The sequence below is a fragment of the Rattus rattus genome, chromosome 4 (genome assembly GCF_011064425.1).
Source record: "Rattus rattus isolate New Zealand chromosome 4, Rrattus_CSIRO_v1, whole genome shotgun sequence".
Classification (NCBI taxonomy): domain Eukaryota; kingdom Metazoa; phylum Chordata; class Mammalia; order Rodentia; family Muridae; genus Rattus; species Rattus rattus.
In genome coordinates this window covers 5439618-5464087 of record NC_046157.1, presented here as the reverse complement: position 1 = coordinate 5464087, position 24470 = coordinate 5439618, and the positions used below count along the sequence as shown (strand labels likewise).

Genomic DNA, 24470 nt, shown 5'->3' with positions numbered 1-24470 from the left:
AAAAGACTAACCAGTGGCCTTGAGAGGGGTGGCTTAAAATGTTTACCATTTTTCTTTCCGGGATAGTGGTGCACACCCGGAAACATTCAGAAGCAGCAGACAGGGAGAGGACTGGTTGTCTCAGGAAGAGGGGGAAACGGGGTGATCCTTATCAAGGGCTACCTTCTCCTGAATGTCTCTAGTTCCCTGCCTACCCCACCTGCAGCTCTGAGATGCTCATCTTGTGATAGATCTTCTCCTCATCACGCCGCTGGTCCTGGGGCACAGTGATGGTAGCCAGTTGTATCTCCAGTTCCAGCACCTGCTGCATCTGCGCCCGGGTGGAGGTCGGCTGTCCACCCAGCAGCATTCCCAGCTCCACCATGTAGTCCAGGTAGGCAGCGAGAACCTGTGAAAGCCCCAGTCGTCCTCAAAGTGTGTGACAGGTCCTGCCCAAGGCTGAGGTCTGCTCTGGCCTCACCTCTTCCCACTATTTTTGCTCGATGCACCTGATGGAAATCTTGGTGACTGGACTGCTTACTCTCTGACCGATTGCTGACCACTGTCTGCCTGACTTACTTAATTACCTGTGCATTTATCGTCTATTTCCCCCAAGTGGACACTGTTCCAATTACGTCAGCTGTTCACCACTGAATCCCAAGAACCTGGATCAAGGCCAAGCACAGAATTGGTCCCCCATGTAAATATTTATCCAATGGATGGACTCCCATAGTGCTTTGCTTTCTTGTTTTCTAATACCCTTTTAATTGCCCCAGTCCATCAGGGGCCATGTGGTTTGATTTGAACACCTGAGTGGATCCTGTAAGGAATCTGCCCCTTCAAGTCCCTTCTTCAAGTTTCTCATCCTAACAGGTCTCACATGTGCTTGTCTCCATCCTCCCAAGGGACAGGAAAACACAGAAAAAGAATATTCATGCTAAACACTATGTATCGACTGATCAGATGGCTAAGGGATTTACATATAATGTATCTTGCCCCCACAGCATCAGAAACTCCATACAGTCCATATTAGTTGATCAGTGGTGATCCTGGCACTCCACTTTAATCCCAGCACTTGGGAGACAGAGATAGGGAGATCTCTGTGATTTGGAGGCCAGCACGGTCTACAGAGTAAGTTTCAAGATGGCCAGGGCTACACAGAGAAACCCTGTCTCGAAAACAAACAAATGAACAAACAAAAATCCATTACTCCCAAGTTTCATAGAGGAAAGAAGCTTGAGAACACAGGCTTGACTGGGTCAGAATGTGGGGGCCTGAGCACCACCCAGGCCCAGTACAAGCTCAGGTCACCTCAGCCCAATCTGGTAATATCAGGACAAGGTTATCTGCTTTGTTTGCCACTGGAATCTTGGGTTCAAGTACAGTTCAAGTATTTGTTGAGGAAAGGGGGAAATCATCCGGGGGATAGATGGTCAGCTCTGTTCAGCAGCCACCTCTGTGGCCCTTCCCCCTCTTTTGAGGGCAACTTCCCCCTCTTTCCCCCATCTCTTTATCACTGCTAGTGTCATGAGAGTAGCAACCTGCACCCCATCCTAGCTGCTAAGGGGAAGACAGTTAACCCAGGACTTCAGACACATGCCTGTCTTGTTCTACATCCTTACCCTCAGCGTGAGACTTCCTTCTGAGCTGTCCCTGACCCCTCTGCTTTCCTAGATTTCATCCTAGCTCAGACACTGCACTACATCTTCCCCTGTGTTGTGGCGTTGTGGCAAGAGGCTTCCTGCCAAAGGAAACCAATGACACAGTGAGAATCAAGCCCAGAGCCATTCCCAAAACAACATGGTTCTTCCCTGCATTCTTCTGTGCACACACACACACACACACACACACACACACACACACACACACACAAGCACATGCGTAAGCATGGCCTGCCATTCATGCGGGGTGAGGAGACAGCTCTTGAGAGCTGGTTCTCTCATGACACCCTGTGGGATCTGGGAGTCAAACTCAGCTCACAAGGCCTTTTGACTACCACCTGTACCTACCAGGCCATCTCTCCAGGGGCCTGTTTCCCTTCTTTTGGGATAAAGCCTAAACTTGCCAGCTATGGCAAGTAATGCCAGTGATGTGATGTGTGTATATAGTCTTAGCACTCATGGGGCCGGAGCAGTAAAGCTACTAAACTCCAAGAGTTAAGACCAACTTAACTCTTCAGTCTGTCCACAGGCCGTTCACCTTCCCTCCTCAGTGCCTGTCTGAGGTATTTCCTTCGTGGGTCCCTCTTCCTCACCCTCATTCAGCTCCTTCCCAGTTGGACTCAAACTGGGAACCTCACGTTTCTCCTCTGTGACTGTCTGAACAGCTGGGACCAGGGTAGAATCACAGTGCTTCATATTCTCTTCACTGAGAAAACAGCAGCAGTGTTTATGTTTGTCAGGAGGAAGGTCTGGCTAAGAAGTTCAGGAAATGCTTAGGAAGGAACAACCGGGACTCTCCAGTTGGTGTACTCATCAAGATCTTTCTTCCATGGCCCTTACCACCCAAGCACCTCCTTTTCCTGTTTCCCACACCTTCATCTACGTTTTAAGGAGAAGTGCCCTTGAGCTTCTGGCTCACCTCCAGAACTCCTCCAACCTCCGTAGCTGCCTCCTGACCTCTCATACAGAATGTGCCCACGTTCCTCACACTCACACATCTAAAAGGAAAGACTCCCACACACTGCCTATCTCTTCCATGCAGGAGCATAAGCTTGTACCCCACCCCTCAAACTCTGCCACTGTCTTGGAAAAAAAAAAAAAAACAGAGGAGGAATCAGTGACACCCATCAGTTACAACAAACAGGATTGCTGAGCATGAAATACAGGTCTGGCCTCAAAGTCGCTCCTCGTCCTGTGACATCACACTGCCTCCTGGTCTCCGAGTTTCCCGGGCTGGTTCTTCTACACATAGCACTGATCCCCTAAGGCTTACTCCATTTCCCCAGGACTCAGCCTTATAGCATGTATCACCTCTCTCTCTTTCCTCTTCTAACATCAGTAACTAGCAAACTACCATTCAGCTTTTTACACCTTGTAACCTTGTTACATCTTGTAACCTTGTTACCTCTCAACTGCTTAGAACTCACCCTTGCTACTCCCTTGCCTGGGCCCTTAGGTCTTAGAGTCCAGACACTGCAGAGAGGTTCTTGTCTCCAGGTTCCCTTCCCTGAATCCAGACAAACTGGCTTCCCAAGGCACCGCTAACAGCCTCACTCCATCCCTGCTCTGGAAGCTGGAGGTAAGTATATAAGGGCTGGGGAACAAAGCTTTGAGGCATTCAAAACCTTCTCCATAACCAGTCACTGACTACCTTCTAGTCTTCCATGTGCCCCAGTAGCACATCTTGCCAAACCACACTTCTTGTTACATTCTTAGCATGCTCTAGCCTTTCTGGCTTCAACGTTTTGCTCAGCACTTCATCTCTATGCAGAATGCCCTCTTTTGCTCTCTGGACCCTTCCTTTCTCATGGTCCAAACACACCAAGCTTTTTTCCTTTTCAACACTTGTTTAACCTACATAGGATGAGCTCTGTTGGTCTCCGTTATAATCTTTATTATTATTATCATCATTATTGCTACATTTATTTATTTGTTTATTTATTTATGTGTGTATTGTGTATTTGCATGAGTGTAGAGGTCAAAGGAATCTTGGAGGAGACAGTTCTCTTGTTCGATCATGTGTGTTTTTCGGATTGAATACAGGTCATTAGGCTTGACAGCAAGTGTCTTTTTTAACCTGCTAAGCTATGATGCTGGCCCACATTTGCTTTTATAGGGCCCAACTCAAATGTGATCTCCTAAGGAGACCCCCTAGATGCCTGTATCTCACCTGAGTCCCAGACACCTTTTGAAATTTGCTCTCAGATACCTAGATCCACAGACTTCTTGTGACAGTGACTCTGAAACTCATATCTCAGATTTTTTTCTACTACATCTGGCATACAGTGGGTACCCATGAAAGTCTTCTCCCAGGGCTGGGGGTGTGACACAATAGTAGGGTGCTTGCCTAGCATGTGTGAGGTACTGGGTTTGATTCTCCACACCACAAAATAAAAGATAAAAAATTTCCTGTTAGAATAAGGAAGGTAAGAAGGAAGAAGGAAGGAAGGAAGGAAGGGAAGGGAGAGAGGGATGGAGGGAGGAAGGAAGGGAGGAAGGAAGGGTAGTTGCCTTGCTAGGCAGCACAATGGTCTCACTTTTTCATTCTGACCCTAGGCCAGAAGGAAATTATATTAGTCAGCTCAGCAGGGATGGGATAGGGTACTAGGAGGCACCTTACTTTCTCATTGGCAGTTCTATTTAGGTAGTAATCACGAGAGGGTAGAAAAAGCCCAGACTGGTCCACCTGTAAGAGCAAGGCATAGAGGTTAGTCTCCCTCCCACTTTGAAGCAGAGACTTGTGCATAGGGTTAGGGGGTGTTCAGCCTGCCTGTCCTAGGAGAGGGGATCTTGGCTCCACAAGGTTTCTCTGAGTCCCTTCCCTTTTCCCAGCCAGGCACCTGGATGATATTGCTGTTAGAACTCTTCGAATCAGCACTGACATAGACAGTGAAGAATGGGGTGGCTCTATAGGTCCCTGCTACTGCCTTTAGCACTTCCATGAAGTTGTCCTCATCCCAAGGCCCTGTGATGTTCCAACCACCGATCTGAGTAGAGATCACAGGTAGAATCTCAGGTACAGGGATAGTCAAAGCTCTCTTGTCCCTCCACCTTCTCCTGCCCTCAGCCCACCCAGTGTTCTTGCCTTGTCAATGAGGTCTTGAAGTGGCTTGGCTCCTAGCTTCTCAATGCGCTCCAGCTGCAGGCAGGACAGGTAGAAACTCCGCGTCTTCCGCTCGGCTTCACTGCTGGAATTGAAAGTGCTATTCTCTGCAATGGGTAGAACACGGGATAGGATCAAGGACGCCATTAGATTAACTGCTGCAGGAGAACCTCTGCCCCTCGCTCCTCTCCTGGACCACTTTGTGTGGATTTTGTGGGACTGGAGATTGGATTTAGGACTGTTCACACGATAAACAAGAGCTCTCCCACTGAACCATGTTCCCAGTCCTCTTCTACTTTTGGTAAAGTCAAAAATAGGGTCTTAATAAGTTGACCACACTTGCTTTGACTTTCCAACTTCCTGCCTCAGGTCTCCTGAGTCGTTGGAATTATCAGCATACATCAACAAGCCAGATTCTCCCCCAACCACTTTCGGATGAAGTCTCCCTGATTAGTCGGAGATTGGCCTGGAACTTACTACTTAGACCAGGCTAGCCTCAAGCTCATAGAGATTGACCTATTTCTGTCTCCCTACTGAGTGCTGGGATTTTGAAACAGGGTCTCAGTATGTAGCCCTGCCTGTCCTGAAACTCACTCTGTAGATCAGGCTGGCTTAGAACTCATAGAGGTCCATCTGGCTCTACCTCCTGGGCTGGGGTTAAAGGTATGCACCAGCTCAGGAAGACTGAAAGAGCAAATTGTATCTTTCTCTCCTCTGTTTGTGAAGACCCTTAAAGAAGCCCCTGTTGTTCTTCCCCATCTAACCCAGCTCCATTTACTAAGCCTTCCTGCTCTCCTGCACACCCTCCCTCAAAAGCTTCACAGAATGATCCATCTAGTTCTGCGCCAGTGGATGTTTACTGAGTACTAAGAGCTGGACCATGTGTTAGACAGGAAGTTTTCCGTTGGCATAGCATGCCCGACAGCCTTCACTCACCAAGTAGGTGCTTCAGTATGGCCTGATTCTGGTCCCAAAGGCTGTTGAAGGTGTTCCAGCGAGAACGTCCACTGGGTAGAGGGTTTCTTCGAATCCAGCCTCCACAGGAGAACTGGTAAAAGTCCTGACAGGGGCTCACCCCACGGTCTAAAGACTCCAGGATTTTTCCAGCCACTCGAATGCAGGCTTCTGTGATGCAGGTGCTGTGGACTGGGTCTGTGGCAGGGGACATGGCGGAAGGTAGGAGACTGTCAATCGGGGTGCGAGAAGCAAAACCTTTTGAGAAGCCAAGGACGGCAGGAAGTTGGAAAGGCTAGCCACAACAGAAAGAAAAATATCGAGAGGCCTTTCAGGTTTTGGCCCCCCTAGCTATAAGAGCTGCCAACGGGTGTGAACCCACCTACCTCTGTGGTACTGGACCCACAGAGCCACGAGGCAGCCCAAAAGAAGGGCAGCCAACACTAGAATGAGGCCTGCCAAGACCAGCTCCAACTGTGTGTGTGAACCAAAGAGTTGTCTTGTCCTCTTCTGGAATCCCACCTGGGAAACACAGGACAGAGCAATTGAGCTGCGTTGCAGGGACCCAAGACCGCAGAAGTCCTCCCAGAAAATAAAGATACGAAGAAGGTGCAGCCGGTTTCTAGAGTCAAGGAGCAAATAGCTAATGGGGTTAATTTCGGGGCCCAAGAGCAAAGAGGCAAGTGGAGCCTTTTTGTGCAACGTCATGGCTTTGAAATGCCTCACCACAGTCCTGGTGCGGAGGCCAGAGATGGAGTGGAAACCGGGACAAGTGACCCACCAGAACAGCCCACACCACAAGGTTATGGCAGACAGGCAGGCACCATGCCAAAGGTGAGACCTGGTGAGGAAAGGGGAACCCCCTTGCCCACCTCCAGTGAGTCCTGGGTGGCCCTGCCTTCTGCTGTCATCTCTGGTAATTCTTCATCCTGAAGCTTAGCTCGTTTGTACTCCACCATCTGCAAACAGTTCAGGAGCACCAACTGAGGTCGGGCAGCTAGGCCTTTTGCCCAAGGCCCTGCTCGAGTGTCCCTCGCTGGGAGGGCTTCCTCCTTCATGCAGAGAGAGCCCTTCCCCGGGTGCCAGACTCTCAGAATGGGGTCCCCTCTGACAACATCCCTTTCCAACCGGCAAAAGAAGCCCCATCTCCGAAGCAAGCCGGAGTCCCTGGCAGACGCTGCCAGCTCACTCACACCCGCCCCTCCACACTTTGTGCCCTCTCCACCCCGGTCCTCTCCCCAGGAGCCCAGGGCCACCACTCACACTGCCTCCGCTACCCAGCTCCTGCAGCGCGACGTTCATGGTGGAGTGGAGCAGGGCTGGGCCGCGCCTTAGGGCTGGGCGAGGTTGACCCGCCCAGGAACTACGGCCCAGGCCAACTGCTGAACCCCGCCGCGGCCCTCCATCACAGCCACGGCTGCAGCCCCTGGCTTGGCAGCCGCGGCCCCCGCTTTCTTGGGTCTCCCCCACCCAGCGGCGCGCCCGGGGGTGGGAGCGAGGGGGAGGGGCGGAGCGCGCGCGGCTCCCGGCCAGCATTGGCGCCTAGACCGCGTTCCGCACAAACGCTGCTCGCCATCAAGCCTGAGAGCCCCTCAGGCAAGCCACCGGTAATTTGCTTTTATTTGGTTGAGGCCCGATCATTGCTAATACTTTTACCCGGACTCTCCAAATTTCAAATTTCAGGCTTTCTCCAACACTTTTAAACACTGTAGAGGAATTGTGTGCCTGCTCGGAACCTCTTTATCCACCAGTCTGTCTGCAGTGTCTTTCTTTCTTTTCTTTTTTATTTAACAGCAGGAACACTTAGAAGCCACAGGCAGTTCACCTCTATACAGGTGTCCATAGGATATCTACAACAGCACACAGACTCCAAGCACAAGGGCACACACAGACACTGAAACAACTATTCTGCAGATTCACAATGTATGTAAGGAACGCCCACTGTCCTTAGGGACACACACACACACACACACACACACACACACACATGCATATCAAGTGTTAGTTAGGGCAGCATGCACTGTACACACAGTTCACACTAAAGCCACTCTTACACATTGCTTCAAGATGGCACTTTTACTCTCCAAGATAATTGCTGTCATCAGATCATCTCATAAAGGGAGGGTTACAGATGGTGACAAATTGGCAGGGAAAAAAACAGCCATGCACAGATATTTAAAGAAAAGACATGCTAGCACTTCCAACTCAGGAAGGCAAACGATTTTATTTGGGAGGTTTACAAGAGGGAGGGAAAAAAAAAAAAAACCACCAAGCAATATTTAACTGAAACGCAACAGTGTGGCATCCATGCATCGGCCATCTGCCTTCCATATTGTCATTCCTTAAACAGGCAGGGGAGTGTTACAGTCTGTTGCGCCAAGGAGTGCCTCATGTTTTTTACAGTGCTGCGGAGGGAACTAGGACACCAAAGCACTGCCTCCTCTTCCTCTCTCTAACCGCACCAAGAGAATACAGAAACGTGATCTGAGGAAGCCTTAAGTGGCAATGGATACTCATTTATTGATTCGCACCTAAGTTCTCAGACATCCTATTGCAAGCGGTGCTAGTGTGGGCTATTCTTGAGGCTGAGAAAGGATGCAAGATGAATGGATTTGACTGAGAAGTGCTAGACTGCTTTCTTTAGGCACCTTTCCATCCCCAAACTGCATGTTCTCAAACAAGACAGAACACAGTGTCACTGTTAAGATGAACAATTCTGGGTTCAGACTCAGTTTCTCCATCTGTAAAATGGAAATTAGAGTAGTATTTCAGTCAGCGGTGGCACAGTCCTTTAATTCTAGCACTGGGAAGGCAGAGGCAGTTGGATTTCTGAGTTCGAGGCCAGCCTGGTCTACAAAATGAGTTCTGGGACAGCCAGAGTACACAGAGAAATCCTGTCTCAAAACAAACAACCAATGAGGGTTGGGGGTTGGGGGTGAGGGGTGGGAGTTGGGGGTTGAGGGTGGGGAAGAGTAGTATCTACCTCGCAGTGTGTTGAAAGTGACTGGCACATAGAATATTGTGATCCAATCTGTTCTTTTCAGACACTGGATATTAAACCAAGGGCCCTGAACCTGCTAATAGGTATTTTACCACCAGATTATTTGGAGCCTTACAAAGATTCTTTTGGGGCTGCACTGGTGGTTCAGAGGTTAAGAGCACTGGTTGCTCTTCCAGGGGACCTGAGTTCAATTCCCAGTAACCACATCAAAGCCCACAACCTTCAGTAAATTCAAATTCCAGGGATCCAACACCCTCTACTGGGCTCTGCAGGCATTGCACATGATTCACAGATATACATAGGCCAAACATCCATACACATAAAATAAGTTAAAATTTTAAAAATAAAATATAAATCCAAATAATGTTTTGGGGATAAGCCTTTTCCTCCTCCGTGTGGGTTCCTGGGATCAAACTCAGGTCAGCAGGCTTAGCAGCCAGTACTCTTACCCACTGTGCTACCTCACCACATTAATAATATTAATAATAATAATTATTATTATTATTATAATAATAATAATTATTATTATTATTATAAAATATTACTTTATATTAAGGGAAATTCTCACTAAGTTGCCCAAGCTGACCCTAAAGGTTCAATTCTGCCTCAGTCTCCCTAGTAGCTGGAATTCACAAGCCTGTCTGATTTTATTTGTTTGTTTTTGTTTTCTGAGACAGGGTTTCTCTGTATAGCCTTGGCTGTCCTGGAAACTCTGTAGACCAGGCTGGCCTCTAACGCAGAGATCTATCCACCTCTGCCTCCTGAGTGCTGGGATTAAAGGCGGGTGCCACCACTGTCCAGCTTTGTTGCCTCACTATGTAGCCAGGGCTAGTCTCCAACTTGCAGTGATCTCCCTGCCTCTTTCTTTCTTTTTCTTTTTTTCGGAGCTGGGGACCGAACCCAGGGCCTTGCGCTTGCTAGGCAAGCGCTCTACCACTGAGCTAAATCCCCAACCCCTTCCCTGCCTCTTTCAAGATTTATTTAATTTATTTATATGTTTTTAGACGCACCAGAAGAGGGCATCGGATCCCATTACAGATGGTTGTGAACCACCATGTGGCTGCTGGGAATTGAACTCAGGACCTCTGGAAGAGCAGTCAGTGCTCTTAACCGCTGAGCCATCTCTCCAGCCCTCCCTGCCTCTTTCAAGTACTGGAATTATAAGTGTCCATCACCATGCCCTCATATTTTAATTATTATTATCATCACCCAAGCCTTATAATAGAGTAAAACTAGTAAGGCTGGAGGAAGCACTCTCTAGTTCTCTTCTGGTGAGCGTGCTTTCAAGGGCTGCAGAGATGGCTTATGGTTCCGAAGCATCAAGCTTTCACATCATGACATAGGGCGGGCGACTGAAGCAGCTATCTACTTAGGAGAAGTCTCCGGCTTGCTCATGCTCACTCTAGCCACAAGATGGCGTCGCAGCATTCGGCTCTCTACTTCCCTTCCAGAACAACAGGAAAGAAAACTCAGCACTTAGGAATCGGGTGAGGTGGCACATGCCTGTACTTGGAAGATGGAGGCGGGAAGACCATCAGTTCAAGGCCATCCTCCGCAACGCACTGCGTTTGAGGGCAGCCTGGGATATGTTAGACTCCGTCTAAGAAAGGAAAGGGAGGGAAGAGGCGCGGGGGGGGGGAGGCGCAGAATGAGTCAGATCAGGTCTGTAATCCCAGCTACTCAGACCCAGAAAGATAACAAATTTAGAGCCTGCCTGGGGACCCTGAACAATTTGGTGAGACTGCGTCACGAAATCCAAAGAGGGAGAAAAATGTCCGGGGAGATAGTTCAGTAGGAGGGCGTTTGCATGAGGCCCTAAGTTCTGCCCCCCAGTTGTTGGGTTAATCTTTTTTTAACTTCGTATGAAGGTGTGTTTCTGTATCTTCAATGGCTAATTCTGCGCCTGCTAAGTGTTGGCAGGACTTTGGTATCTCTACTTCCCAACACTAAGTCTTCTGCTTCGTAAGTGTCGGTCTTCCTCATCTGCCTAAAGGCGTTCTAGAATTCTATCGGAGGTTGTCTTGCTACCGAGTGGTTGTAATAAGGATCTGATGGCCAGCAGCTGGGCAGGAAGGGACAGGGCACAGCTTCCTGGCAGAGAATGATGTGAGAGAAGAAAGCAGATGGGGAGGATTAGGAAACAAACATGAAGGGAGTAGGTGGACCTCAGTGGAGCAGAGAGGTGTGGAGCTAGCCTCTTGGGGGTTGTAGGCTGGATAGTCGGGTTCTGTTAGATGAGCTAGCTGGGAGACTGGCTGCTCAAGCAAAGGCCTAAGCATGAAACTATAATAGACGTCTTGTGTCATCTTATTCACACCATTGGCAGGTCCAAGAAAGTCCAGTTATACTGAAAGTCAAGAAAGGGACATGAAAAAAAAACTCATCAAGTGTATACAACACTTTAGTTTGTGCATCATTGTCGTGGTGGTTTTAAATGAGAACGATCCCTGGAGGTTCCTGTATTTGAATACCTGGTTCGGTCCAATCAATTGGTGGAATTGTTGGGGAAGGACTAGGAGGTGTGGCCTTGTTGGAGAAGGTGTATCATTAGGGTAGTTTTTAAGGTTTGAAATTTCACACCATTCCCAGTTCTCTCTCTCTCTCTCTCTCTCTCTCTCTCTCTCTCTCTCTCTCTCTCTCTCTCTCTCTCTCTCTCCCTCCCTCCTCCTGCTTATGAACTGTAATCTCTCAGTTACTGCTCCAGCGTCACGCCTGCCCGTGTGCTGCTATGCTGCCAGCCATGCTGGACTCGCTCTCTGAAACTAAGTATCTCTTATTAAACACCCCCTGCTATAAGTTGTGCTGTTCATGGTGTCTCTTCACAGCCACAGAAAAATAAACAAGACAACTGTGCTAGATGTGGTACACGTGTGGGTTCACTGATCCTGTGACATCCTTGTTGTGAGTTAGGATTGAAATCCAGGGCTTCTGGAAAGCAGACTAGAAATGTGAATCGAAAAGAAGCCAGGCTTCTCCCAACAGTGTTGCTACTCTTTCAGCATCTCTAAGAAGAATGAGAAGAAACGTCTGTTTTGAAGCCAGGCTAACTTAGACTCAAACCTAGGCTCTATCTCTTATTATCTGATATCTATGTCAGGGTTACTGGACAGAGCTAATTTTTCCATGTCTGTAAAACAAAACAACCATCCCTATCTCAGAGAACACAACCACCCACACATGAAAATCTAGTATGTTTGCAGCGTTCTCAGATTTACAAAGACTTAGCCTGAATATGTGTTTCATGTCTCCTTCATGGTCAAACTCCGATTTAAAAAAACATGTTATTTAGTTGTTCATGCATGTATGACTGTATAGTACAGATGCCCAAAGTTAGGGGCATCCCTTGGATGCTGGACTTACAAGCAGTTGTGACCTGCCTGATGTGGGTGATTGGAGTTGAACTCAAGTCCTCTGTAAGAACGGTACATGTGCGCAAGGCCCTGGGTTCGGTCCCCAGCTCCGGAAAAAAAAAAGAAAGAACGGTACATGTTCTTAACCACTGAACCATCTCTCCAGCCCTTGACATCAGTTTTTAGGCTGATAATGAAAGACCAAAATAAAAGCCAAAAAGGAACGGCTCCTGATTGCGTGTTAAGTGCCATTTACTAGAGACTAGAGACTTGGATACATTTCTGTTTTCTCTCATCTCCCTTTGTGTTTATGTGTCCAGTTTCCTCTATGCTACATTATCATTCATTTATTCGCTTGTAACACAGTGTTATGATGTAGCCTAGGCTGTCCTCAGACTTCCCATCCTTCTGCCGCAGTGCCCAGGGTATTTGCTTTAACAGATATACATTGCCAAGCCTGGCTTTCCCTCTCCACCCTCCAGTCTTCCTTTCCCTTAACTGGTTTTGAATGAACGGAGAATCTGCAGACACTTCACTCCTAAGTTACAAGGTCATGATGATAGGAAATACGAATGATCAATACTGACAAAGATGGGGAACATGGTTAGCTCCATATACTATACTTAGCGCATAAGTTGGGATATTCTGATTCAGAAGATCTACCTCTAGGAAATACTATCCAAAAGATGTTGGCGTCAATTAGCTTTTGTTCCATAACAAAGAAAACTACATGTGATGTGTTAATGTAAGAACTAAACCAGGCGGTGGTGGCAGCACGCACCTTTAATCCCAGCACTCAGTAGGCAGAGACAGGTTGATCTCTGTGAGTTCGAGGCCAGCCTGTCTACAGAGTGACTTCCAGGACAGCCAGGGCTACACAGAGAAACCCTGTCTCAGAAAACCCAAGCTGGTAGGTAGGTGGGTAGACAGACAGACAGACAAAGAACTATTGTTTTTGTTTGTTTTTTTCTTTTAAATTTATTTTATTTTTTTTTTTTGGTTCTTTTTTTCGGAGCTGGGGATCGAACCCAGGGCCTTGCGCTTCCTAGGCAAGCGCTCTACCACTGAGCTAAATCCCCAACCCCTTCAATTTATTTTTTAAGGTTTATTTATTTATTATATACATTGTAGCTATCTTCAGACACACCAGAAGAGGGCATCAGATCTCATTACAGATGGTTGTGAGTCACCATGTGGTTGCTGGGATTTGAACTCAGGACCTTTGGAAGAGCAGTCAGTGCTCTTAACCACTGAGCCATCTCTCCAGCCCAGAACTATCGTTTTTTATGTTCTGTGGTCTGGTTGGATGGTTCTTCAGGGCTGGGACTGGTTAACTGGTTAGTCTAGAATACTTAGATGACCTTTGGTTTTGTGGGCTTCTGTTGGAATGACCAAACCCTTTTGTAGTTACTCTTCTTCCAGTAACCATGCTATAGCTACTGTTAGTCATCATTAAAGCTCGCACCACCAACAAATAGGGTTGGTCATGCCTTAGTTCACAGCTGTCTTTCAGACCTTTGCTTCATCACATTTGCTACTGTCCCCACAGGGCAAGCATGTCCTGTGGTCAAAGTGGGATTCAGGGATGGGCAAACAGACTCTACTTCTATAGAAGGGGAGCTGCAAAATATTGGTTTTTTTTCTGATCACATTTGTTCATCACGGTGCTATTTATAATACCAACCCCCAAAGAGGGAGGAGATAGTGTACAAGTATAGAGGGCTTGTTGAATAACTCGATCATCACATGCAAACAGGAGAAGTAGAATAAGTGGGGGCTGGAGAGATGGCTCAGCAGTTAGAGCACTGACTGCTTTTCTAGAGGTCCTGAGTTCAATTCCCAGCACCCACATGGTGGTTCACAGCCATCTGTAATGGGATCTTATGCCCTCTTCTGGTGTGTCTGAAGACAGCTACAGTGTACTCACATACATAAAGTAAATAAGTACTTAAAAAAAAAAAGAGGAATAAGCAATAGGAGAAATTGTCATTTAATTAGGAGAGCAACAGGTTTTTAAAGATCTCATTTTATAAAACAAAATAAACGAACACATGCAAGCACGAATTGAAAAAACGGTCAGAGAGATGTAAACTAAATGCTTAGTGTGAACGTGCTCCATGATGACGCTACTTTCTTTGTTTTTAAGATTTATTTATTTATTATATATAAGTACACTGTATCTGTCTTCAGACACACCAGAAGAGGGCATCAGATCCCATTACAGATGGTTGTGAGCCACCATGTGGTTGCTGGGATTTGAACTCAGGACCTCTGGAAGAGCAGTCAGTGCTCTTACTTCTGAGCCACCTCTCCAGTCCTACTTTCTTTTTCTATACTAATTTATCATTGTATGCATGTTCGCACATACCATAGCACACGTGTAGAAGTCACAGGACAATTTCTGGAAGTCTCTCCCACCATCACGGAGATGGAAATCAGGTTTTCTCTTGACAGCACACACCTTTACTTACTGAGCCATCGAAGAGGCCTGATGCTACTTTCAAGCTCCTCGGGTTTGTATGATAACAGCTGCCATTCTATACACTTGGCAATTTATCTTTACAGCAGTCTAATAAAACATATTCTACTAATATAATTTCCGCGTATTGCAGATGAGAAACCTAAGGTACTGGGAAACTTAACACAAACCCCAAACCACATAGCAAATATAAGGCAGGATTCTAACTTAAATCTGGACCTTGTAGTCATTAATCACTACAGTAGTCTATCAAAGTCTACTGATGTGTCTGCGCTCCAGTGTGATGCTTGGTAAATGGATTCTATCAGCAGTGGGGGGTCTGATGCTGCTGTTTGCTTTTCCCTGCTAGGGAACCAACCCAGAGTCTTATGCATATTATGCAAGCTGCTTTATCATTAAGCTTCATCACCAGCCCTTGGCTTTTTTTTTTTTTTTTGAGAAAGGATTTGTAGCCCAGGCTGGCCTTGAACTCACTATGTAGCCCAGGATGCTTCAGATCCTTCTTCAGCCTTCTGAGTGCTGGGATCACAGGAGTGTGCCACTATGCCCCAGGTGAGAGGCTGTCAATAAAAATATTTAAAGTGCTATTACAGTACTCCAAATTTTATCTCAGCAGGGATGCAGAATGTCACACTTTCGAGTAGAGGATCAGAATATAAGTAGTTTTCCTCATGCTTTGATAATATAAGTGGAACTTATGCACATTTAGTACTACAGTATCTTTTTTAAAAGATTACATATATATATACACACACACACACACACACACACACACACACACACACACACACTGTCACGGTCTACAGACACACCAGAAGAGATCTCATTACAGATGGTTGTGAGCCACCATGGGGTTGCTGAGAATTGAACTCATGACCTCTGGAAAAGCAGTCAGTGCTCTTAACCACTGAGACATCTCTCCAGCCCAGTTCTACAATATCTTTACAGTTCTTCACTTGGCTCTTTTTGCTTAACTGTGACCCACCATGCACAAAGAGACGAATATTAGATTATTTAAGCAGATTATCATTTAAGATTCAGGAGGCTCGAGGCTAGCCTGATCTAGACAAGTTTCAGGCCAGCCTAATCCACATAGTGAGACCCTGTCTCAAACAAAACAAAAAGGAAGAATCTAACGGACTGAATGTGGAAGCACAGCCATGTAGCCCCAGAACATTGGAGGCGAAGGCAGGAGAGCTTACCTGAGCTACATGACAACTTTCAAGCTAGTTGGGTCTACACAGTAAGACCCTGTCTTTAAAAGAACAATAAAACAAAAATAAAAATGAGTTCCAGATTAAGTTGTTAACCTTATTTCTCTCATTCTAGGGAATAGAAATTCGCTTCAGTTTCCATATGGTGTCATCCCTGGCAAGAACCCCAGAGTTCCTTCTTCCTTGGTTTAGGTGAGAGGTGCTCAGTTCTGAAACAATGCAGCTCAGCGTGGGGCTATTTCACCAACAAAACTGGCCTTAATGAGCAGTTCTATTTCCTCCCAGCTCAGAGAGGTCACATGACAAATTCTTATTGGGGAAGACGGAGAGTATACAGCTAAGATTTTGGTGGTTTTATTTTTCCAAAGTTATACAAGTAGCAATGATTTTTTTTTTGTTTGTGTTTGGACAAGGTCTCATTATGTAGCCCCAAATTCACTGTGTAGACCCAGCTGGCCTCACACTCACAGCCTGACTGAGCCCTGAGGTGAAAGGCCAGCTCCACCAGGACCAACACAAATGATTTTTTAAAAAGCATGATTATTGGGCCTTTCAATTCAAGGTCATTCAGAAAATGGCAGATTCTGGCCTGAAAAATCATTGCTGTGCAATTTCCAGGGGAAGGAGGTGTTCTGGACAATCTGATCACCCACAGTTACTCTCTTCTCCCTTTCAGATGTCAGTGTCGGTTTTTCTCACCCCAGGGCCCAGTTGGCGATCACTTCTTCCAGCCTCCAAGATGGAGCACGGGAGTGTTAGAAGGAATCCGTTAGGCTGGACCCCTGAGGTCCAGTCTAATCCCAAGGCAGTCCCTCACACATCCTCCCTATCCCTCAGGCCCCAATCAGAGTCCTGACAGCAGAGACCTTTGCCTTTAACACCTGAAGGAATGAAAACCAGCAACCGGCAATCTCGCTATCTGCGTGATTTGGCGGGAGTAAGGGGGAAGGTGTCTCGTTTGGGGCAATGGCATAAGCAATAACGTCATTATTTACCAGCCTACTGTGAGGGAATGTGAGACACACCCTCCCTCCCAAGGCCAGTGATTGCGCCAGGGCCCTCTCGCGCCAGAGAGCGAGTGACGCTGCAGCTGACTGCTAGCAGGGCAGGGGCGGGGTATGAGGGGGGCCGCAAGAGGTGAAGGGAAGTGTGCGTGTTCTTGTCGGAGGAGGGGGAAGAACTCTGCCCCTGGCCCCAGCAACAAGGGCGGGGACACCCTGTCCCCTGCCGACGCTTACTAGCGCGCGCATCGTGCTCAGGCACTCCGGGCTTCCCTGCGTCATCCGCATCCCGGGCGCCCGCCGCGATGCTGCCATTCATTTCTCCCACACTGCCAGCTAGAGCAAGCCTCCAGGGCTGAGGGAACCGCGTGGAGCGACTGGCTCTTTGAGTCTAGATTTTGGCGCCAACAGCGGTCCTACGGTTTGTGGGGAGTCTACTCTGGTGCGCGCCGCGGTTGCAGTGTTTAAGATCCTTTCCCTGAAAGGCCGCGACGCAGTCTCGGGGGACAGACCCTGTGGTACACATATAGGGACCAGGTATGCAGGTAGATACAGAAAGCCCAAAACCGACACACGGAGACCGAGATCGGATACACAGAGGTAAACTGACAGATGCTCAGACAGTCGTATACAAATTGGCCAACTGACGGAGACCTACGCGCAACTAGGCTACAGGAACGCGCCAAGCACCGTGGCACCATCCCCAGGCCCGAGCTCTTCCCGCGCTCCAGTCGGCTGGTTCCTTCCCCTCTCTCCACGCGTATTCCGCCCTTTCCCGGCCGCCTTTCAGAGTCCAGGGCCGTGTCCACAGCCAGGCTGGCCGCCGCCATCTGGGGCCCCGCCGAGCCCCCCAGCTTTTTTGCGCTCAGCTCCCAGTTGCTCTCCCCTAACCGCAGCGTCCGTCCCTCCCCTTCTCCCCGAAGCACTGGGCTGGCCGCTCCCACCTAGCTGTCGCCTGCACCGGCCGCTGCGGTTCCCCGGGCCCACGTGGCGGCCATTCCCGGCCACCTCGCGGGAACCTCCCACGGCCGCGCGCTCCACTCCAGGGATCACCGGGCTCCCTCGGACCGCTGGGCCCCGCCTCTTTCCGCTGGCCGGTGCCCGCCCCGCCTCCACCGCGCCCCGCCCGCCGTTCTCTGCCGCAGTCGGGCGCTCATCGTCATTCCGCTCTCGCCGCCGCCGCCGCCCCCGCCCCGCCCCCGCCCGGTCCCCGCCGCTGCCGCCGCCGCCTGCCCAGCGGCCCGGGAGGCGGAGGCGCGGGGAGGAGGCCCCGCTCGCTCCGCAGTCCCGGATGCTGTATGACTTCATCCTTCCGCCGGCTCCCCTGCTGAGCTAGGGCCGGTCCGGCAGCTAGCCTCTGCCCGTGCCCCGCCGCAGTCCCTAGCCCGCCCGGTGCCCGCCATGTCCGAGATCCTACCCTACGGCGAGGACAAGATGGGCCGCTTCGGCGCAGACCCCGAGGGTTCCGACCTCTCTTTCAGCTGCCGCCTGCAGGACACCAACTCCTTCTTCGCTGGCAACCAGGCCAAGCGGCCCCCCAAGCTGGGCCAGATCGGCCGAGCCAAGAGAGGTACGCGGCCCGGGCCCGGAGTCGCCGCCTGACCCAGAAACCCTTCGCCTGGCGTCCCCAGGCTGCCGTTCCCCGTCAAGTGGCAGCTGCTCTTGCCGCAGACCAGCGCAGCCAGCTGCGCACCCGCCCGGGGTGGGGAGGGTCCCTGCTGTGGAGTTGTCCCATTCTTTCCCTCTCCCGGGAATACTGTGTCCCGGATTCGAAGCTCTCCACTTCTGGAAAAAGAGCCCCGGCTCCTGGTCGAGGGGGAGGGGCCGCTTAGGGTATTTGGGGCTGCTTGGCACTGGGAACACAAGGGTGGTGGGCCGATTCCTTGGGCTAAGATGAGTAAGTGGATGTTACTGGAGGGCACGGAGGCCAGGGGTTCGGTCGTCTTGATTGTTTGCATTGGGAGGGGACTCTGGGCGGCACTATCAGGACAGGCACTCAGGTAGAGGAAAGGGTTACACCAGGTGACAGTTTCATCTGAGCCCAGTTCGAGGAGGGGGTTGTGTCGAAGGGAGAGGTTTTTGGTCAGCTTGGATGGAGGAAGGCTCAGGTGACGGGAGGGCTCGCACTGGGAGTCTTCGGAAGAGGGGTGTTCCCACGTAGGGAGGTTTGGGTCCCGGGTTTGGTAGCAGGTAGGGTCCGCGGGAGAGTTCGGGTGGGGAGGGCAGAGGGTTTCGAGTGGTGTCGCGGGAACAGACAGTAGAGTAGATCTGCGCGGGGCGTGAGGACACCAGCCCCACTGTCGCCGCCGCCCCCCGAGACCGCGCGGCTGATGCGCTTTCTCCCTGCGCAGTGGTGATCGAGGATGACCGGATAGACGACGTGCTGAAGGGGATGGGGGAGAAGCCTCCGTCCGGAGTGTAGACGCGCCGGCTCTGGCGGCGGGCTCCGGGCCCAGCCCCGCAGCGGCCAGGAGCACGGGCCGGCGATGCGGCTGCCGGCGCACCCCCGCCCGGGGCCGAGGTGCCTGCGGGCGGGGGCTGCAGGGCCAAGCCGCCGCGGGGTCAGTGTTGCTACCGCCGCTGCCAGGCGCTTCGGAGCTGTCCGCTTCAGCACCACGGCGGCGGCGGTAGTGGTGGTGCGGACCAGCCCGGAGCCCGCCGACGCACTCATGCACTTTAGAACCTCCGGCCGCAGCTCCACCCCGCACACCGGAACCGACACAGAGACCCACGGCCCCCAGCCCGCCCCCTCCCGCACGGCTCCCCTGCCCCGCCCCTCCTCCGATCAATCTGGTCTGCAGCCCGGGCAGCTGCGGCGTCGGACTGCGGGGCCAGGGAGGTTTGGCTGCATATTTGCATGAGCTTCCTACCCACCTCAGCCTAGCCCTCCGGGCCGTTCCTCAACTGTACCCCTGTCTGGCGTGACCCCAGCCTCTTTCTAAGGGACTTCCTCAGCACATTTGTATTTTTATATCCGATTCTTTGTTTACTGGCTCCGCTCATGGTTTGTGCCCTTCCCCCACAGCCTCCGCCATGCTCTTCTGCGCCTGGCAGATAGGACAGGTGTTGAGACTGGGATGGGACAAGCCCCCAACATGGTAACTAACCACATGGCCAGTCTGCCCAATTCTGACCCTAGGAGGCTCACTGGGAGACTCCTCCCTCCCAAGGTATCATCTTTTAAGGGCCCAAATCTGATTTTACCTTGGACCCCTTCATGCTACCCCTGGGAACCCAAATGGGGACTGCTCAGTACCTTTGGATGACATCTGTGGACCGGAAGATGTTCTCAACCCAGGGTTGTCCTTTGTAAAAAATGTTTCTCCATCCTCAATGTAACAGGAGTGTGTGAATAAACACAGACCTCCGTGTGTGAGTGTGTGTGCGTGTGTCTGCTGCTTCAGCCTGCTGGGGGACAGGTGCTCACGGTCTCAGGTGCAAGTTCCTGGTGGGGAAGGTGAGCACTGTCAGGATGCCCTGGTGTGGGACTGCCATAAGCATATGGCTTCCTGGTGTGGGACTGCCATAAACATATGGCTTCCTTAAGTACCTGGATAGCCTGAGCAGGGCAGGCCACCGTGTTGGGGCTGGGACTGGATTCAGAAGCCTAAAGCAGTGTAAATTCAAATTCTTTAGCCTCTCAAGGATAGATCCAGGTTGGATGAGCGATCCAAGGCAGAGGAGCTGTGTTGAGCCTTACCCCAAAAGATAAAGCCACGTGGAGGTGGGGAAGCCCTGTAGGAATAGAAATCCAAGAAGCCAGAAACCCGGGATCCCGGGACTTGGACTCACTGTATTGGTTCACGTGGGCTTGATCCCACCAGCACCGTTTTTATGCACAAGACCTCTGCATGTGAGGACCCAGCAACCAGTCCCCAGCTCCAGATTGCGAATTCCAACTCCCTAGGAGCCAATGTGCAAAGGCAGGGAGGGCTTGGAGATCAAGCTTCCAGTCTCACAGCTGAATGGCACTGAGGAAGTCCTCGTTATCTGAGTCTTGGAGGAAGCAGGGTGGGGCAGGAGGGCTGGGGGGTGAGAGGATCTGGGCCCCCAGGGCCAGCTGGGACACAGTGAGCTCTCTGCCCTTATGCATGACGTAAAAGTGGAAGTGAAAACCGCTGCTATAGGTCGTATGCCTCAGTGACCAGTCGTAACGGGGTTGAGCATAGTGTCTGATCCTGAAGTGGGGACCTGCAGGAGTCATGGAGATGAATCGGCCTCCAGGAACCAGCACCCGGCTCACCTGCGGGGCAGACAGAGAGAAGCCGTCAGTGCGGAATCATCTCCAGGTTCTCAAAGGTCAGTACAAGCCATAATGATCTTCTTTTTTTTTTTTTTTTAAAGATTTATTTATTCTGTGTATGTGAGTACACTCACTTTCTTCAGACACACCAGATGAGGGCATCGGATATCATTACAGATGGTTGTGAGCCACCATGTGGTTGCTGGGATTTGAACTCAGGACCTTGGGAAGAGCAGTCAGTGCTCTTAACCACTGAGCCATCTCTCCAGCCCCTCATAATGATCTTCTAATTGAGCCTTTAGATAGTGCTCTATATCCAATAGTTCTTTCTGGCTTTCTGCGGTAGACTGAGCCACCCTTTGGTTGTTCTATAGAAGGCTGAGTCTAGACAAGAAAGACATTCATGCAGGAGGCATTGCTCTCCTATCTGCTCCTCACTTTCCCAATCTGTCTCTCCCGTCTGGGACCCGGCTACCACTTCTGTCCTGTGTCAAACTAGTATCCAACCACTGATTAGCCTCTGTGAGCCTTGGTCACTCCAGTCTCCTCTGTTCTTCAGAAGTCCATACTTTTAAGGGCACCTGCTCCAAACCTCATTTTCTTTTTCCTTTTTTAAAGATTTATTTATTGTATGTATATGAGTACTGTCTTCCAACAAACCAGAAGATCCCATTACAGATGGGTGTGAGCCACCATGTGGTTGCTGGGAATTGAACTCAGGACCTCTGGAAGAACAGTTGGTGCTCTTAACCGCTGAGCCACCTCTCCAGCCCCTCAAACCTCGTTTTCTGACTGCTGAGTTTTTCTGGTGTCCTGAGAGTTCAACCCCTTACCCCTGGATCTTGGTCTGCTGCCTTGCCGCTCCCTCACCTCACTCAGCACCTGGTCCACAGTGTGGACACCTTCAGAAGATACGTTCCAGGGATCTGGCTCCCCAGCCAGCAGGGCATCCAGTGTACCCTTCTCCAGGACAACATCGAAGGACCCACTAGGGAAGTTCAGTGCTCGAATATCCATGGTCTCCCAGCGTAGACTGGGTACATGGGCGTAGCGAACTTGCATGGCTGCCACCACTACTGGAGAGTAATCCACACTGGTCACGTTAGGGAAGCCTCCAAGGAATAGCTCGTAGCTCAAGGCACTGTTCCCGCAGCCTGCCGTGGGTGGGATGGGTAGCAAAAGAGTTAGGTCAGCTTTGGTTCTCACCTTCCTGTTATTTCTCCAAGATTCAGCCTATTTTCTTTCCATTCGTCCCCTGCACCTGACCCCCGCACCAAGTTCTTAAAGCAACACTGTAGAAGAGTGTCGACAGGTTTGGAATCACACAGACTTGGACACAAAGTGTCTTTGTATCTCTCAGCTATGTGGACTAGGGTAAGTTGCTACAGTACCAAGAACTTGGGTTTCCTGTTTAAGAGAATGACAAGAACAGTCAGTAGCTAGCCTACACACAGATGCAATGTACTAAATTTAAGAGCCACAAACATCTGCGGAGTTGCTGAAGGAACTTGGAACTCAGGAGTTCAAAGATGTGGATTTGATTTTTCCCAGTCACAAAGGAAAACGTCTGATTCTTGGGGCTTCAGTTTCCTCAAACTCAGAACGTATGTAATATTGGCTTCATTAGGACCATAACACCTTAAAGGTGTCTCTGACCATTAAGGGGATCTTGGAACCCTGGAGGATGTCATGTTAGGGGGTTAGAATTTTACTTTGATGTCCAAGGCAGAATTAATGAACTAAGAAAATGACGGGGACACACAGTGAAGCTGATCCATTGTACTAAATGTATCGAGTACATACATTTGGTCTTTCCTGACACAGAGTGCGTGCTCTGCAGAAGTAGCTAAATAGAGTGCGTTCCTAGCATGCACAAAGTCCTGGGTTGACTCCTCAACACCACACAAGTTGAAGTAGTAGTGCACGCCTAGAGTCCCAGGAGAGGATCAGGAGTCATTCTTAGCTACACAGCAAATGCAAAACCAGCCTAGGCTATAAGAGACCCTGGGTGTTTGTTTCTTTAAGACAAGTTTTCTCCGTGTAGTCCTGGCTGTTCTGGAACTCACGCTATAGAGATCTGCCTCCTGGATGCTGTGATTAAAAGGCTTGTGCCACCACTGCCCGGCTTTAGTTTTGTTTTTAAGTAGATTTAATGTAGAGTTACAACAACCATCTAATGGAACAAGGGAAAAACTAGCATCACACAGGTAGGCAACTGACCCTACCTGAGGTGAGTCTGCCAAGAATTTCAAAGACATGGACCCAGAAGAGCTGAGAAATAAGCAGTGTCTTGGGAGTTAGGGCTGGGGTGCAGGGAAATCTGGGGTAAATTACCTATTATGCAATTTCTAAGCTAGGTGTGGTGGCTTACAACTTTAATCCCAGCATTTAGGAGGCAGAGGCAGGCGGACTCTCAGTTGGAGGTCAGCCTGGGCTAAAAGTATGACCATGTTTCAAAAACAACAACAAAAGAATGCAGTCTCTGAAAGGGCAGGTCAAGGAGAGGGAGGTTGGTACTCATATAAATAAAAATAAACAAAAAAAATTTTTAAAAAAAGGACAGAGACGTTGAGATTTTAAAAGAGATTTTCACATATGCAGCCCAATTTGCACACCTGCTTTGAAAGAAAGTGGTCTCTTGCTGTAGCTCATCTTGAGCTAAGAATGGGGCTAGACAGCAGCTCTCCGCAGACTTCTTCCGATCCTTATTTATCAATGTCATAGAATCATGAGCTTAGGAATTCAAGGCCAGTCTCATCTACATAGTAAGTGCCAAGCCAGCCCTTGTTATCATAACACCATGCCTTAAAAATCATTAACATGCTAGGCTTGGTTGCAGGCCCAGCACTGAGGAGGCAGAGTACATCTCTGAGTTCTGGCCAGCCTGGGTTACATAGTGAAATCACACTCAAAAAGAAAAGAAGAAAGATACTTAAAAAAAAAAAAAAGTACTTTCTTTTTAGATAGGCTGCCTACGTAGTTGAGAATGGCATTGAAATTCTGATCTTTTTACTTCTCCTTGGTTTCAGTACCAGATGAATGAATGAATGAATGAATGAATGAATGAATGAATGACTGCTCCTGAGTTTGATGAAGGAGGTTTATTATAGACACGTGGGAAAGCATAGTCAGAGGCAGGAACATCTGGGAGAGTCCAGAGTGGCCATTACCCTGAGCTATGAGAGAAGAGCAGGGAGGGGAAAGAAGGAGAGGGAAACCAGGTATAGCAGCCAGGAGGCCCAAAAGAGTAGATGAAAAGGCCAGGTAACCAGAATGGTTGGATTTTCCAGAGAGGAGCAGCTCCGTGGTGTGCCAGCCAGAAGGGCCCTGCAACAGGAAGGGGAAAGGGATTCAGGAAGAACCTAGATGCCAAGTGTCTACTGTGATGTATTAAGTAGGCACCTCTGCCATTTGTCCCAGGTCTGAAACCTGACACGTCTACTTCTGGATTGCTGAACTTCAGATTTATGTGAAATATGGACCAC

The 24470-nt window shown here is 49.6% G+C and overlaps 2 protein-coding genes across 3 annotated transcripts in view; one reads left to right on the top strand and one right to left on the bottom strand.

Moving 5' to 3' along the window:
- The window catches only part of LOC116898697 (EEF1AKMT4-ECE2 readthrough transcript protein), a 35710-nt gene that overhangs the window by 7931 nt on the left and 3309 nt on the right, over positions 1-24470 (bottom strand). The window contains exons 2-8 of one of the 2 annotated variants that reach the window (XM_032899961.1): positions 21856-22139; positions 6084-6219; positions 5680-5895; positions 4726-4850; positions 4481-4627; positions 4261-4326; positions 200-388 (exon numbers count right to left, since the gene is read on the bottom strand). In XM_032899961.1, coding sequence (XP_032755852.1) covers positions 200-388; positions 4261-4326; positions 4481-4627; positions 4726-4850; positions 5680-5895; positions 6084-6219; positions 21856-22139 — 1163 coding nt within the window. Of the gene's footprint in view, positions 1-199; positions 389-4260; positions 4327-4480; positions 4628-4725; positions 4851-5679; positions 5896-6083; positions 6220-20515; positions 20986-21855; positions 22140-24470 lie in introns of those variants that run through there. The other variant, XM_032899959.1, reaches the window with a different exon arrangement.
- On the top strand, positions 17941-20118 carry Camk2n2 (calcium/calmodulin dependent protein kinase II inhibitor 2). The gene is made up of 2 exons (XM_032899962.1): positions 17941-18312; positions 19094-20118. The coding sequence occupies exons 1-2, from the start codon at positions 18144-18146 to the stop codon at positions 19162-19164; spliced, it is 240 nt and encodes a 79-aa protein (XP_032755853.1). The 5' UTR covers positions 17941-18143; the 3' UTR covers positions 19165-20118.

What these genes read in the sequence shown, in the direction of transcription:
- Camk2n2 (XM_032899962.1), top strand. Translation starts at nt 18,144, where the DNA reads ATGTCCGAGATCCTACCCTACGGCGAGGACAAGATGGGCCGCTTCGGC. An exon ending in GATCGGCCGAGCCAAGAGAG is followed by an intron (nt 18,313 to 19,093) that starts GTACGCGGCCCG and finishes CTCCCTGCGCAG; the next exon opens with TGGTGATCGAGGATGACCGG.